This window comes from Salvelinus fontinalis, chromosome 16 (assembly GCF_029448725.1).
Source record: "Salvelinus fontinalis isolate EN_2023a chromosome 16, ASM2944872v1, whole genome shotgun sequence".
Lineage (NCBI taxonomy): Eukaryota > Metazoa > Chordata > Actinopteri > Salmoniformes > Salmonidae > Salvelinus > Salvelinus fontinalis.
Window position 1 is genome coordinate 10,276,407 of NC_074680.1, and position 17,909 is coordinate 10,294,315.

Here is a 17,909-nt window from a genome sequence, read left to right on the forward strand (position 1 = left end):
CATTGTACTTTGGCAGGAATTAAAGTGCAATTCCGCCAATTTTCAACATCATATTCATCATATCCAGCATCCTATATACAGTGCTTTGAAAAAGTATTTGACCCCTTTCCAATTCACTCTACTTTTGCATATTTATGATACTGAATGTTATCAGATCTTCAACCAAAACGTAATATTAGATAAAGGGAACCTGAGTGAACAAGTAACACAACAATTACATACTTATTTCATTTATTTCATTAACAAAGTTATGCAACACCCAATGCCCCTGTGTGAAAAAGTAATTGCCTCCTTACACTCAATAACTGGTTGTGCCACCTTTAGCTGAAATGAATCCAACCAAACACTTCCTGTAGTTGTTGTTCAGTCTCTCACATCGCTGTGGAGGAATTTTGGACCAGACTTCCATGCATTACTGTTTTAACTCAGCGACATTTGTGGGTTTTCAAGCATGAACTGCTCATTTCAAGTCCTGCCATCTCAATTGGGATTAGGTCTGGACTTTGACTAGGCCATTCCAAAACTTCAAATTTGTAGCTTTTTAGCCATTTCCATGTAGACTTGACGGATGGCCTGACATTCTCCTGTAGAATTCTCTGATACAGAGCAGAATTCATGGTTCATTCTATTAAGGTAAGACGTCCAGGTCCTGAGGCAGCAAAGCATCCCCAAACCATCAGACTACCAGCACCATGCTTGACCGGTTGTATAAAGTTCTAACTGTGGAATGCAGTGTTTGGGTTTTCACCAGGCATAATTGGACCCATATCGTACAAAAAGTTATACTTTTGACTCATCTGTCCATAGAACATTCTTTCAAAAGTCTTGATGATCATCCAGGTTCTTTTTGGCAAACTTGAGTCAACTTTTTGGACAAGATGGGTCCCATTGGGTGTTGCATAACTTTGGAATTGGGTGTTGCATAACTTTGTTGATTAAATAAATGAAATAAGTATCCATTTTTGTGTTATTTGTAAACTCAGATTCCCTTTATCTAATATTAGATTTTGGTTGAAGATCTGATAACATTCAGTATCAAAAATGGTCCAAAATAGAGAAAATCAGAAAGGGGGCAAATACTTTTTCACGGCACTGTATGTGAAAATGGCAAGTTTATATCTTTATTCTTTGGTGCCGCTGCACATTGACTCTGTACCGGTATCTCCTGTATATAGCCTCGCTACTGTTATTTTATTGTTGCTCCTTAATTATTAGTTATTTTTCTATTTATTTTATTTATTTATTTTTTTACTTCAGTTTATTTTAGTAAATACTTTCTTAACACTCATTTTTCTTTAAACTGCATTGTTGTTAAGGGCTTGTAAGTAAGCATTTCACTATTGTATTCGGCGCATGTGACAAATATAATTTGATTTGATGTTAGGCCCTGTTCTGGCTATGCCATATGGCTGTGGGCTACACTAGTTTATTGAGCAGACTAAATTTGCTGAATAAAATAGAAATAATATTTTCTCCAAATAATTTGAGGGAATGAGCACATGCGGCTATTCTGTGTTGAGCGGTTAACAAAGAAACAAGTACTCCTATATGCTTAATTTAGAGTTATTTATGTAACTTTGGTTGTGACACAAATGTTGGGCTATATGTTAAGATTTTTTATACATTCTAAGGCGGCATGATGCGGCTCTAATGATGATTTGAAAAAAGCCGCATGAAAGGCATGAGCTCTGCTTTGTTTTTGCGCAGGCTGTACACACTTCATCAGTATCTCATTCACAATTTGACATGCACTCGATAATGCCTCGAATTTCCCGGCTGCATCCCCTTTGTGTGGCTGTAATGCACCCTAAAGAAATCCATGCCTTTTGCGGCCAGTGGCCGTTGTGCCCTTGAGCTGTGTGCCTCTCACTCACATGGCTCTCAGTCACGTGATCGGGTCTATCTCAAAGGCTACAAGTGAAGACAGACACATCGGGGACGCAACTTCACTCGTCCTTATCCAATTCCGAGGCGCATATTGAATATATTGGAAGAACTGTCCACATTTACTTTTCATCAGCCAACAAGATTAGTAGGCCTAACGAACAGCAAAAGCACTAGCCTATGTCAATCTACTATCCCCCATAGTACAAAAGTTGACCTATTCTGTGTGAAAAATAAATATTCAAAACATACTCCGGGACAGTTGTGGGATGCGATAGATCCCAAATGAATACAACCACTAGCATCAAAAAACATGTTTTAAGCAATGAGCCTAATGCAACAGACGAGAATGTTTAGCTTAAAATGTTGACAAACTATTAGGCTATTTCTTCACATTATAAGCGCAGCAATGCGCACACGGCAGCAGGCTATAAGAGTGAATGTTCCATTAGCCGGAAAACACCATTTTATGGTGAAAATTATCTTCCCCAAACTTGAAACTCACACGCAGCTCATGTATGCCAGTTAGGCTCTATACCCCTTGTAAAGCAGATGAATGCTTACTTTTAAGAAGTTATTTGCCAACTTTAGTTGTGATCAAAACATATAGGCCTATGGGCTAGGCTACAGGAGGGTGTGTGACTATGATTTGAAAAAGTCGCAAAAAAAGTTGGGCATCATTCACAAGTGATAATATATCATTCACAAGTGATAGGCTAATATTGTCACCCATCACACTATTATTGATTCAATCTTGTCTTTACATATACAAAATAATATATGGATGAAATTTGTTTTGATTTAGAATGGACCACTTAAATAACGAATGGAGAGCGCTTTTCCCGTGGTTCATTTTCATACCAGCGAAGTAGGCTATACTCCTGTTTTAAAGAGAAGGAATGTGCTTAATATTAGGAAAATTGAGAAATAAATATAGTAGGCCTAGCCTATAGAAAGGTAATAGGTTCCTCCTCTTTTTAATAGAGGCCATCACTGTTTTCTCACGCAATTGCATAGCCTATAGAAACGTTGCGTAACATGAGCTCATGGTTCTGCTATGAAGTGTTTGATTTACATTTGCATTGACATCAGAGTGATTAAAGGGACAATAGAGTGCGGCGAACCAGGCAGGTAGCAAGTTTGGTAGGCTACTAATGACCATCAGCAGCATCAGAACTAGAAGAATCCTAATTACCGTGACTAAACGGTCACCTGGAATTTGAATGTCGTCATGACTCATGACCGCCTGTGTGGCAGTAATACGGTCACCGTAACAGCCCTACCCCACACTCTTGTCATTGTGATGTTTAAAATTGGGTCGGATTTACAGAAAGTCAAAGCCGGAATTGAGGTAATTAACTGCCAATCTGATGTTCAAAAGTTCTTGTCGGTTGTAAGAAATGATAGCGGATACATTTCATGAAAATAAACTAAAAATAAACTGCAAAAGAATCACAAAATAGCGAAGTTGGGTCGAAAGCTTGCAAAACGGCGGCCATCCAGTACAGCGCCATCGCCATCTTCATACTATACTGTATGTTAAGTGTTTGGGCTCCTTACCGGTGAATCATCAGGTTTCCTCTCGGCCACATGGCAATAGGGAATGGGCTCCGTCCCGTTCTCAAGTGATGTGAACACTGGAACACAAAACATTTAATGAATCACCACATATCAATGACAAATACTTCAATTATCAAAGATATTAAAGCTATAGAAGACAGAGAAGCTTGGTTGAATCTCTACATTAGTGGGATTTTATCTACTGAATGTCCTGGAATAAACCTAAGCATTAATTTTACAAGCTTTGGTAGAGAAGCTATTTCATGAATAAATACATATTTCAGAAAGCCACAGGGTATTCGGATGGGATTACAAACGTGGAAGATTCTCATACTTTAAGTTTTGGTCATTTTTTCCCTACTGAGCCCTGTCCAGATATTCAAGTATGGTTGAGTAGAAATTCCAGTCTCTACACGTGGCAAGCAGAGAGGAACACAGCACAATGTTTCTCTTTCTCTATCCTTATGGGACAGATTGTATTCTGTGTGGAGCTTCAAATGGCATTTTGAATAGTGTGCTATCTTTGACTTCATTGTTCTGGGTGAATGCTACTGCAAGCAAAAAGTCAGGCTCATTGGCTTATTTCGCCTATAATTAAATGTGTCTTTGAGATCTTACTCTGAGTACTGTACAGTACATAGAACTGAGAATCAAGTAGGGGAGAGTGGGGTAAGTTGGGCAGTTCTTCAATTCCACATAACTCTGTCAAGGGAAATATAGTATTATTTCTAACAAATATATTTACATATACTGTATTTCACAATGTTTTGTATCCCTGGAAAGAATCAGAATTCATGTAAACATAGCTTGTCCAGAAAAAGAGGTCTCTTGGCTCAACTTACCCTGGGTATGGGGTAAGTAGAGCTACAGGACAGGGTAAGTGAAGCTGCATACACATTTCTGTACTGAATTAATTTTTACCACTACCTTTTTAAGACCATGTCTATCTTTATATCCGAAACACAATTTAACACAATCACAATTGCTCTTTAATCTTTTAATAATTTAAAGCATATTTTAACTCAGGCTTAACACCTAACAAACACTTTGTACTTAAAAAAAAGTTAATTAATAACCTCTTAAGGCTCGAACCCTTTTTTCAATTTATAGGCCCTGTTGTTACCTCATATCCCAGCGATAATGCCTTGCAATTTACTCAACTTGCCATTGGCCCAACAACTGGCTCAACTTACTCCAAGGCAAACATTTTGACTATATTAGCCGACACAGCTACAAGGATGCACTTTCATGCTAGGTTTAGGACCTCATACTTAAGCTTATAGAGAATCCAACTGATATATAGAACAATCTTAAAATTATCTACTTTGGTTTAGATACAAGCATCCTGAAACCTCTAATAAGGAAGAAACCATGTGGTTTCATGAACATCCTTGAAGCTGTCGGCTAATGATTACCTCTTCCTACATTTTTGGTAAAAAATGTAGGACACATTGGATTTATTTTTAATTTTTTTGCATTGTAATTTCAGAAAATGTCTGTAATACACTGAGTATACCAAACATTAGGAACACTTTTCTGATATGTAGTTGCCTTCTGAACAGCCTCAATTTGTCAGGGAATGGACTCTACAATGTGTCGAAAGCATTCCACAGGGATGCTGGCCCATGTTGACTCCAATGCTTCCCACAGTTGTCAAGTTGGATGGATGTCCTTTGGGTAGTGGATCATTCTTGATACACATGGGAAACTGTTGAGCGTGAAAAACCCAGCAGCGTTGCAGTTCTTCAGACAAACCGGTGCGCCTGGCACCTACTACCATACCTCGTTCAAAGGCACTGAAATATTTTGTTTTGCCCTTTCACCCTCTGAATGGCACACATACACAATCCATATCTCAATTGTCTCATGGCTTAAAAATCCTTCTTTAACTCCCGTTCATCTACACTGATTGAGGTGGATTTAACAAGTGACATCAATAAGGGATCATAGCTTTCACCTGAATTCACCTGGTCAGTCTATGTAATGGAAAGAGCAGGTGTTCCTAATCTTTGTACACTCAATGTATGTAATATACATGTTTGGTGTATTGGTCAATTGTTTTGCAAGGCCTTCTACGGATTCTACGGAAAAGCTCAGTCAATGTCACCTCCCGGGTTCTGTAAGATTCCTTCATACATTGATATAATTGATTTCTGAAATACTGTATGTTATACAATCATGATAAACTTTTCACTACAGTCTAATTCCTATTCTGGCAATACTTTCACCTTGAAGTTCTATAATTTTCTTAATGTTTTGTATACTCAGTGTATATCTGCAGTAATAGTGGAATGATAGTGTTTCACAGTTTTACCAACTCGCCAGTGTTGTAATTGGCTGTGATATTCGGCTATTGATTTTTCCTGCCGGAGCGGCATCTGTTGTTAAAATGGGAAAGCTGTTTTGATTTTGTGGCTATGTTATCTAGTGGAAATCGGGTCAAGTGGCCAATGTAGAAATCGCTCTGTTATTTCCTGGATGCTAAAATCGCTCAATTTTTGTTTACGTGAGAAAACAAGCACTGAAAAGTGTAGAGAATCATTATACCATCTAAATCGCTATGAAATATATTTTCAATAACAAAAAATATTATTTTTTACAGCCCTTTGAAGCTGGTGGACCAAAGCCTAAAGTAAAAGGCTCATGTGCGATCCTCTGCCATGTTAGAGGAAATGGGATGCGTGGGAGGGGGAGATTTGTTTTGAATGCAGCCTAGTACTGTTGCAATTCACCTAGCTTCCACTTTAGGGGTGACATTCTAAGAAATTCTAGGGATAGCATTTTTAAGGTTATAGACATATCATTAAGTAGTCAGTAATGTTTAATTCATAATGTCTATGCATAACAGAAGTGCATTTCCCAGTGTCACTAATGGCTGCCTCTTGGTACACCCAGTGGTGGAAAAAGTAAAAGTGAAAGTCACCCAGTAAAATACTACTTGAGTAAAAGTCTAAAAGTATTATGTTTTAAATATACTTAAGTATCAAAAGTAAATGTAATTGCTAAAATATGCAAAAGTATAAATAATTTCAAATTCCTTATATTAAGCAAACCAGATGGCACCAGTTTCTTTTTTTACAGATAGCCAGGGGCACACTCCAACACTTAATTTACAAACAAAGCATTTGTGTTTAGTGAGTCCGCCATCAGAGGCAATAGGGATGACCATGGATGTTCTCGTGATAAGTGCGTGAATTGGACAATTTTCCTGTCAAATCAAATCAAATTTTATTGGTCACATACACATGGTTAGCAGATGTTAATGCGAGTGTAGCAAAATGCTTGTGCTTCTAGTTCCGAGCCTGGTAAGCATTCAAAATGTAACGAGTACTTTTGGATGCCTGGGAAAATGAATGGAGTAAAAGGTACATTATTTTCTTTAGGAATGTAGTGAAGTAAAAGTAAAAGTATAAAAAAATATATAAATAGTAAAGTAAAGTACAAATAACCCCAAAAATCTACTTAAGTACTACTTTACAGTATTTTTACTTAAGTACTTTACTCCACTGAGTACACTGTGTACAGTACTCACCATTATCACTGTGCTTCCTGGTGAGTTCATGTTGACTGCTGTGAGCGATGGCCTCTTCTGGAACCTGGGCCAAGTCACTGGTCTGTGGGAGCAGAAAGAAGCTATTACATCTAACTGACAGATTGATACCAGTCATTCAGATCACCCATCATACAGTAGATAGGTACCCAGAACATGCACACACTGCTTTCTACAACATCCTAATGTTTGCCACACTTCTGAGAATCGTAGAGGGTGGTCTAGATGTAGGACCACTTTCAGGACCACCAAAAAAGCTTTGATGTTATCTTGAATTTACAAAAGCTGCTCAATGGAGCTCCAAAACATTGACTAATATTATGACTGGGCTTCAGTTGAAGGAATCATAACAACACTGATGATCCAATCAACTGAATGTGGAAGTAAAGTAATATGGGATCAAAATCTGCAGTTGGTCATTATTATTGTATGTAGTTGTAAACAAAAGGGGTGGGTGAGCTGAGTTTACTTGAGTTTGCCCTCTTCTATCATTGATGGTAACCCTTGCTGTGATCACATTGTCCCAGTGTCTAAACACATAGTATTTTAGACCCACTCCATAGCAGTTGCCGTTGACAGGACTGCCCTGGTTGCTTTGAGACATCCTTGTAGAAAGGGCTGATTCAAGTCGCAGTACAGTTAATGTGAGATTTACACAGATAAACTGCAGAGAAGCGAGCAGATGAAAGGTGTAATTTTTATGCTTTGAGTCTTCGAGTCCTCCTCTCTGTCTAAAAGCTCTGTAATCTGAGCGTTTTTCATGAGCAGATATCTCTCCTGGAGTCCTCATTCCAATCCCCCCTAGATTTCCTTTATTGGTCATATTTACTCCACATTGGCTGTATCTGAGTACACTATCAACAGTGGTGTAAAGTACTTAAGTAAAAATACTTTAAATGACTACTGTACTTAAGTCGTTTTTTGGGGTATCTGTACTTTACTTTACTATTTCTATTTTTGACAACTTTTACTTTTACTCCACTACATTCCTAAAGAAAATGATGTACTTTTTACTCCATACATTTTCTCTGACACCCAAAAGTACTCGTTACATTTTGAATGCTTAACAGGACAGGAAAATGGTCCAATTCACGAACTTATCAAGAGAACATCCCTGTCACGCCCTGGCCTTAGTATTCTTTGTGTTCTTTATTATTTTAGTTAGGTCAGGGTGTGACATGGGGAATGTTTGTGTTTTATCGGTTTTGGGTGGTTATATGGTAAAGGGGGTGTTGGGTGTAGTGTATGTGTCTAGCTGTGTCTATGTTGGGTGTAGTTGTCTAGGAGAGTCTATGGTTGCCTGAATGGGTTCCCAATTAGAGACAGCTGATTTCTGTTGTCTCTGATTGGGAGCCATATTTAAGGTAACCATAGGCTTTCGTTTGATGTGGGTAATTGTCTATGTCTGAACGTTTGTAGCCTGTGTATGTGCACTACGTTTTATTAGCTTCACGGTCGTTTATTGTTTTGGTTAGTTCGTAAGTGTTTTTGTTTCGTTTTGCCTTCTTCTAAAATAAAAGAGATGGCTTATTTTCCAAATGCTGCGTTTTGGTCCGTCAATCCTCCACGCGATCGTGACAATCCCTGCTCATCCCTACTGCCTCTGATTTGGTGGACTCACTAAACACAAATGCTTAATTTGTAAATTATGTCTGATTGTTGGAGTGTGCCCCTGACTATCCGTAAATTTAAAAAACAAGAAAATCGTGCTGTCTGGTTTGCCATATTTAAGGATTTTTAAATTATTTATACCTTTACTTTCGATACTGAAGTATATTTTTTAAATTACATTTACTTTTCATACTTAAGTATATTTAAAATAAAATAATTTTAGACTTTTACTCAATTTTAGAAAAATGATAATAATTGTCCAGGTGTTGCCTATCTTCCCCATTATCCCCAGTGTATTTATACCTGTGTTCTCTGTTTGTCTGTTGCCAGTTTGTTTTGTTCGTCAAGCCTACCAGCGGTTTTCCCTTGCAGCTGTCTTTTTCTAGTTCCTGTTTTCTAGTTTCCCTGGTTTTTACCATTTCTGCCTGCCCTGACCCTGAGCCTGCCTGCTGTTCTGTACTTTGTCACATCACCCTGGATTATTGACCTCTGCCTGCTCTGACCCCGAGACTTCCTGCCGTTCTATACCTTATGGACTCGGATCTGGATTACTGACCTCTCCCTGTCCTTGGCCTGTCGTTTTGCCTGCCCCCTGTTCTAGTAATAAACTTTTGTCACTTCGACACTGTCTGCATCTGGGTCTTCTCCTGAAACGTGATAAATAATAATAATACAAACAGCCAGCTGCGCAGGTGAAATAATTTGCTGTATTCCTAAACAAAAGCACCAGTGCATGAACAATTACAAAGGATTAATTGCATGAAGAAATATTTGTGGAAATATATTCATGACAAGATATAAAAGCAGTCATTTGTTGATCGTATCAGACACTGTATTATGCCCTTATACCCGTGCCTTTACACATGAATCAATCGCGTCTTCTCTTTATGCTTCGGGTCCACAGTCAGCACACAGCTTCGGAGCTTTGTGTGAGCAAATGTGCCTTATTCCGCATGCACCTGCCGACTTGACATTGTCTTCTTTTTCCCGAGTGGGATCTGTGGTGCTTGGGGAAGAGGGAGAGCAGGACCTGCTGCCTTGGCAGCCTGTTTGACGGCTGTAGCTTCTTTCTTGGCGTTCATGTGGTTCTCACAATGCTCACATGCCAGATCCATGATGAAATCTCTCCTGCTGACTGTCTTATCAAGGCATTGCTTGTACAACACGTACGCGTTGATAGCACCCATGTCGAGCACGTTGTAGAACACCGCAACAGCACAGCTGCGAGTACCTCCTTTTACAGAGTACAGTCTTGCCATCTGGTCGAGTGCACCCACACTAACCTATTACATAAAATAGAATAGGTTAGAATTATATAGAATAATAATAGTAATAATATTATTGTAATATAATAAAAGGGGACCATATTTGGTGTTTGGCAGATGGAAAGGCTATCTGTAAATGGCAGAGATGTATACCATTGTGCGATTGTAGTCTGTCACCGTCTCCGGTTTCTTCTTCTGGTCACTGCCGATGGCAACAGTGGGTTGCATGGTGCTGAGGATGCTGAGGTTGCTTTACCACAGCTCCACTGGTATGTTGTTTTGTGCAGAGGGGGGTAGCTCCCGCCTTTGTTTGTTCACTTTTCCAAGCAGGCTAGTCTTATTTGCAATCAACTTGTCTGCCAGGGGAATTGATGTGAATAAGTTCTCCATGGTCACATTTCTGTCTTTGCCCATGTAAGGCTCCACGAGTCTCAAAACCACAGTCTCAGAAAATCGCTCACCCGCTGGCCTGGTTTCATCTTTCTCCAGATATGGAAAGCCATTGAGCAAGTACTTGGCTTAGACATCTAACCAAAACTGAGTCATCCACTGACTTCAGGAAACAGTAGAGGGAGCACCCCCTATCCCCTATCCCCTATCCACATCGTCATCTGCAGGTAACCAAAACTTAACTAATGTGACATGCACCATTATCAATATCTATCTGGTTTCTATCGCCCATTAATCCATTGACTTCAGGAAACAGCAGAGGGAGCAGAGGGAGCACCCCCCTATCCCCCTATCCACATCGACGGGACAGCAGTGGAGAAGGTGGAACGCTTCAAGTTCCTCGGCGTGCGCCTCTTCAATCTCAGGAGGCTAAAGAAATTTGGCTTGGCACCTAAAACCCTCACAAACTTTTACAGATGTACAATTGAGAGCATCCTGTCGGGCTGTATCACCGCCTGGTACGCCAATTGCACCGCCCACAACAGCAGGGCTCTCCAGAGGGTTGTGCCATCTGCCCAACGCATCACCGGGGGCAACCTACCTGCCCTCCAGGACACCTACAGCACTTGATGTCACAGGAAGGCCAAAAAAATGATCAAGGACAACAACCACCCGAGCCACTGCCTGTTCACCCTGCTATCATCCAGAAGGCGAGGTCAGTACAGGTGCATCAAAGCTGGGACCGAGAGACTGAAAAACAGCTTCTATCTCAAGGCCATCAGATTGTTAAATTGCCATCACTAGCACATTAGAGGCTTCTGCCCTATACACATAGACTTTAAATCACTGGCCACTTTAATAATGGAACACTAGTCACTTTAATAGTGTTTACATATTTTGCATTACTCATCTCATATGTACACTACCGTTCAAAAGTGTGGAGTCAATTAGAAATGTCCTTGTTCTTTAAATAAAATAAAATGTATTGTCCATTAAAATAACATCAAATTTATCTGAAATACAGTGTAGACATGGTTAATATGGGAAATGGCTATTGTAGCTGGAAACGGCAGATTTTTTTTTATGGAATATCTACATACAGTAGGTGTACAGAGGTCCATTATCAGCAACCATCACTCCTGTGTTCCACTGGCACGTTGTGTTAGCTAATCCAAGATTATCATTTTAAAAGGCTAATTGATCATTAGAAAACCCTTTTGCAATTATGTTAGCACAGCTGAAAACTGTTAAGAAAAGCCAAGAAACGGAAGATCTCGTACAATGCTGTGTACTACTCCCTTCACAGAACAGCGCAAACTGTCTCTAACCAGAATAGAAAGAGGAGTGGGAGACCCCAGTGCACAACTGAGCAAGAGGACAAGTATATTAGTGTCTAGTTTGAGAAACAGACGCCTCACAAGTCCTCAACTGGCAGCTTCATTAAATAGTACCCGCAAAACACCAGTCACAACGTTAACAGTGAAGAGGTGACTCCAGGATGTTGGCCTTCTAGTCGTTGAGACTGGTGTTTTGCGGGTACTATTTAATGAAGCTGCCAGTTGAGGACTTGTGAGGTGTTCTGTGAAGGAAGTCGTACACAGCGTTGCACGAGATCTGTCTTAATCGACAGCTACGTCTTTGGTGCCCCGGGAACAGTGGGTTAACCGCCTTGCTCAGGGGCAGAACGACAGATTTTTACCTTGTCAGCTCAGGGACTCGATCCAGCAACCTTTCGTTTACTGGCCCAACACTCTAACCACTAGGCTACCTGCCGCACAGCCAGAGCAATGCTGCCATGCGAGTGGCCATGTGCTGAATGTATGGACGGCACAGACATTCTTGGAAAAAGTTACATTTGGAAATAGAGCTGCACCTCTTGAATTTTGAGAGTTATTTGAAAAAGGTAAGTGTCATAGAAACTTCAGAATATGCTATTTCAGATACTATGTAGAAACGAAAATATTTTAGCTGCATGTGACTCTGAAGGCGGATTTGATAAAGCGATGCTCCTTTTCCTGCATCTGTCAATTACAAAATGCTCCCATCTCTTCATCTACAATTTGACAATTTATAGGCTTAATATTGTCACTCATCAGATTATTGTCAATGTAATCTTGTCTATTGACTAACTCTTATTATGTGTGAAATTAGTTTAGGTATAGTTTAGGTGTAGTTTCGATGGGCCTGCTGTGCAGGCTGACTGGCATCGTTTGTTTCCCGCTCATCAACTTGGATAGAGTCAAGGATATGTTTTGCATTATTCTAAAGGCCTAATGCAACATATAGCATGTTTTCATTTCCCTTAAAAATGTATTGTATTAGTAATAGAGTTACAGTAAATAAAACAGTCCTTCAACAGCTTATTTTTACAAAGTAAAACATAAAAGAGAATGGTATCAATCTGCAAGGCACGCGGTCAAATTATTAACATGAACGCCATTGCTGATAAATAGGCTTAACACAAACTCACCATTACACTATTGTTGTTCTAAATTAAATCAACCTCTTCACCCTCATCATTCAGTTTGGCCTAGTTTAAATGTGATTGTAAAGTAACTTGCACAATTATTGCCCATTACATTCATTTGTCATTCCTTCAGTGGGCTGGCATCGTTTGCTACACTGGATAGAGTTAATGATATGTTTTGCATTATTCTTAAGGCCTACTGCCACATGTAGCATGTGTTCATTTCCCTTCCAATAAATTTGATTAGTAAAACGTAAAAGAGAATGGTATCAACCTGCAAGGTGCGCGGTCAAATTATTAACTGAGCGCCAACACTGATAAATAGTCATAACAAACTCATCATTACACAATTGTCTTTCTAAATTAAATCAACCTCTTCACCTTCCTAAATCCTTCACCCTCCTTATCATTCAGTTAGGCCTAATTTAAATTCAATTGGGAAGGTGCATAATTATTGCCCATTCATCCATTTGTCATTCATTCAGTGAGGAAAGAGAGACACATTAGCGCCTGGCTGGGTACCAACGACCTACAGCACATTGTCTTGGTGGATTAAGTTGGGAATAGGTGTGACAAAAATGGGAAAAAAGGCTCTAAATACTTTTCTGTTTGTGATTTCAAAATTCTGACAAACGAGCAGTGTAAAAAAACATTTAGGGAAAGTCAGGAAAGGAGCAGGGCATAGTTTTTTGGTGGGGAGCAGATTTTTTTATTTACAAAATCAAACGTCAGTGGCCGTTCGGCTATGGCGGTTCTAGTGTTAAACTTTTCCGGTCTGTGAGGAGCAGACATGGAGACTGAGAGAACCCACGATCTAGAGGGATGGAAAGCAGTTGCTTCGCGAGCCTGAAAATACATGATCTAAGTGATTGATAGTTGGTATTCAGCAGTCAAAAAAGTATGCCTTAATTACTTTGACAAAATCGCTGTTTTAGGAGTTTTTCAGACAGCATAGGCAGCAGCTCATAGTCATAAAATAAAACAAATATTTGATTTAAAGTAAAGGAAATGTAATATATGATGGTTAATAAGTGATAAGCAGTAATGGGCAGTCACTAACATCTTTGGACTTGTATTCATTATTTTATTCGGTGTTGTTACAGCATTCAACCCACATAATGCATCGAAACCTGTGATATTTTTTAAAATAATCAATCTGAACCGACCTCAAAAAGCACCAAAGCACAGAACTTCATGACATAAACACATTCAAATCACCTGCTTAATGATTGTTATGTTAGTAGCCTAGCCACTGGTTTGAAATACTATAGCTATTAGTTAATTAGTTATTAATCACTATGTCTTGCTGATGGGCAGTTGCATATATTCATGGTTTCCAAGGGAAGCCAGGCGTCCCCAAATATTTAACCAATAAAAATTCTAAGATAATTTATCTTTCGTCTCTGTGTTTTCATACATTTCCATGAATTAGCAAGTGGCTGAATCTCAGTATGTGTAGCCCATGTATCTGATGCTGTCTGGACCAAAAGAGTATGGCATGTTGACGCCCGTAGCATTTGATTGATTGATACCTGCAAGCATTTGGCCATTTGGTATTTGGCCTAAAATAATTAGCCAATCATCGTTGAGCTGAGCTGAACTGTGGGTTGTCTTGGTGCAGCAAAATGCCCGACCAAGGGAAGCCAGTTTGGATTTGGCTTCAGACCAATCAAAACACTTCCTAAGCAAAACACAATTTTCAAACTTGTCTGTTTGTGATCTGCTGTGTTGATGTCCTGCAGTAGCTAGCTTGCTAAATCGGGCCTTTCCTAAGCCATGGATGGAGATGGGGATTTGGACTTGGGTTTTTGGCTTAATTCTCTGTACAGGCCAATGATTATGATGGCGATTCTGATCTAACAATAAATGAATATGTTGTGCCACTGGCCTGAGACGATTGAAGTTCAATATGTAGCCTAGATGTATCCTAGTAGGCTCACGTTAACTAACTAGCTAGCTAACTTAGCTGGTTCATTGTTGCCCATATGAGGAACTGAGGCTAGCAAACATTTTAGCTAGGTAGCCTATAACAACAAAAATAAAAGTGTACTGTATGACTGAGCCATAAACCATTTTGCCAACATGAAAGAGAGGAGGATGGCATTGCCGTTCAACTAGTCTACAAGTAGGGTGAGTGAACATTTTTTGTTTTACTTGCATGAGCACGGACGCACACACGCACGCACACACACACAGATAAATCAGTACCATGGACAGCCACATGATATTTAGCCACATTGATTGGACTAAATTGTTTTTGGTATCTTTAAATGTGTTTTCAGTGTATTAAACTAAGCATATATAGCCTTGTTGATTTGATTATGTTTAAACGTTTACTTTGAAATAGTGCTGGAATAGCGGAGGCAGTGCTCCTGTTGTCTTCGTGGTGACTTGCGGTAACTCCGTGATTCAAAATCAGTAGTTGTTTAGTAAACTGTCGAAAGGATGAACTTATTGACCATGCTACAGGTGATATAACGTGTTACATGCAATATTTGCTTTGTGAACTTCACCGGTTTTGTGATGAAACAAACGTACGTGTAGTTGAATATATTCCGCCACTGTGTGACTGTCTTTTTATGGTCACGGCCTTATTGTATATCTCGGTTGCGTATGAATGAATGGGTTATAGAGCAAACAACGCAATTATCACAACAGGTTGTAATATGGCTTTTTTACTGGCTTGGCTTGGCTTCCTCAATGATTTTACCCACGCACTGCTACTGTTGATGGAGTAGTTTCCTAAATGACTGTCAGCTGTTGAGTTGCTGATGAGGTTGTTTCATTAATACATTGTGTTGTTGTTCTTACAGAGTTTCTGTGGGGGGACTCAAAACCACTGGCCCTCTTGTTCTTCTGTGCCAGAGACGTCCCGAACCGGAGAGCTTCATACACAGGGTCCACTTTACTGCCACAAGCTGGGAGGAGACATTGAGAAAACCTATTTTCAGTCAAAGCAATCACACAACAAGAACCCCTATATGACAGTCTAGCTGTGTATCAATGTAACCTACTGTTCATGTTGTCCTTTTGAAAGGAATATAAAGTCCTTTGTCTTGTCTCAGTAAATGATGAAGGCATTTGCCGAAACGTGTTGGTTTCAACAACAAAATATACTTTTTTTAAGGATACTTACCAATAATAGCTGAGTATCTTCTGTTCATGCACATTGGTTTGTAGTGACATCTCTAGAGTATTGTCAAGGCAAAGGGAAAGAGAGTGTGCTTACCAATGGGCATGACTTCTTTGATGTAGCCAAACTGCTCTGTTATCAGCAGTGGGGAGCTGTAGTACCTTCGAAAGCCCTTTGGCTGTGGAGGGGGGAGGGAGAGGTTAAGAGAGGGCAGGAACATCATAGTGAGTGACAGATCGATACGTCAACAGACAGCACAGCACACCACCAGCAAAATACATTAGAGCCACTGCATAACCTAATTTCTCTGTTAAGTTTCCACATGCACTGTATTAATAAATCAAATTGTATTTGTCTATACTGTACTTTAGTCTGGGTTTCAGAGTGTTTCTGCATTCAACCACGCAACATCATTGTTTGTCTCGACAATGAGTTGGCCAAAGCAGAGGAGCCATGTTAGACATATCCCAAGCGAGAAAAACAGGTTAAAACCTATTCATCACTTTAGACCACTCTGTGACATGTCCTTCCTGTTTCCCCCCTAAACCACCTGCTGATCACTCTCCCTACATCAGCCATGCTAAACAATATTATCTAATGTTTAGTTTAAATTTCTTAATGAGGGTTGATTGAAGAAGTGCATCTGGATCAGGAGCAGATTGGTCCAGCATCAATTCTGTTACTTTAAGTAGTTATTGTACAGTTTGTACAACTCAGCTGGCAGAGTGCCAGACAGCAGATTTCATAGCCCGTATTCACATAGTTTCAGAGTAGGAATGCTGATCACGGATCAGTTTAGCCTTTTAGAGCATAATCAATAAGATTCTATGGACAGGAGGGGGACCTGATCCTAAATCAGCACTCCTACTCTGAAACCCTTTTTGAATACAGCCCCAAAGTTATTAAGAAGATGTATACCAGTCTCTTTGCTGTTAAGTCCCGTCCCATTCCCCACATACCAAGTTCTTACAAGGACACTACTCCAGATATCTATCATTTATCTAACCATGACATTTCTGTGTTTACTGCTTCCCATACAATCAATATTTCCCATCAGAGATGTGTCCCTCGTATATCCAGAAAAATGACAGCGGACAGCCTCAATTTTCTGAATCAGTATCTCACCAAAGAAAGAGTAATCTGAGGTAAGGATGGTAATGTCAGTGAAATACATGCTTGTATAAGACAAGTAGGTGGAATAAATAACATTTTACTGCAGTTGGCTAAATCAGGCTCACACAGTGTTTCTTGTTTAGTCTTTTTTTAAATATATATATATATTTTACCCCATTTTCTCCCCAATTTTGTGGTATCCAATTTGAAGTTACAGTCTTGTCCCATCGCGGCAACTCCCGTACAGACTTGGGAGAGGCGAAGGTCGAGAGCCGTGCGTCCTCCAAAACACGACCCCGCCAAGCCGCACTGCTTCTTGACACAAGCCCGCTTAACCCGGAAGGCAGGCGCACCAATGTGTTGGAGGAAACACCGTACACCTTCAGCATGCATGTGCCCAGAGCACGATGGGACAAGGACATTCCGACCGACTAAACCCTTCCCTAACACAGATGACGCTGGGCCAATTGAGCACCGCCTCAAGGGTCTCCCGGTTGCAGCCGGCTGCGACACAGCCTGGAATCGAATCAGAATACGTAGTGACACAGCTAGCACTACGATTCGGTACCTTAGACTGCTGCACCACTCGGGAGGCCTTGTTTCTTGGTAGTCTTAAACAAATCTACTTTGAAACAGAAGTATACACCTCACACATGGTTATGGGCTTAAAATAAGAAGACACCTGTACCATGTCAGATATAGAGTTGAAATGTATTACGTTTTGAGTTTGCATCCCCATATTACACTTGAAATACATCACAGACAACTGAAATATAACAAAACCGCTTTACATAGAAGCAAAGGATTTTCAGCGGGTTTTTAAAATAATGTTTATCATGGAATTATGAAAATATTAATATCATTCCATCCATGAGGCCACAAGGTCATTTGACTGCAGGAAAGGGCTACATTAGGTGTTCATCAATAACGACGTTT

At 39.8% G+C, this 17,909-nt stretch overlaps 1 protein-coding gene across 1 annotated transcript in view; it reads right to left on the reverse strand.

The window, feature by feature from the left end:
• Positions 1 to 17,909, reverse strand: part of LOC129812625 (SH3 and cysteine-rich domain-containing protein-like) — a 90,773-nt gene that overhangs the window by 45,828 nt on the left and 27,036 nt on the right. The window contains exons 4-7 of the mRNA XM_055864353.1: positions 15,957 to 16,038; positions 15,539 to 15,645; positions 6,977 to 7,058; positions 3,445 to 3,521 (exon numbers count right to left, since the gene is read on the reverse strand). Of these exons, the coding sequence (XP_055720328.1) occupies positions 3,445 to 3,521; positions 6,977 to 7,058; positions 15,539 to 15,645; positions 15,957 to 16,038 (348 nt within the window). The remainder of the gene's footprint in view (positions 1 to 3,444; positions 3,522 to 6,976; positions 7,059 to 15,538; positions 15,646 to 15,956; positions 16,039 to 17,909) is intronic.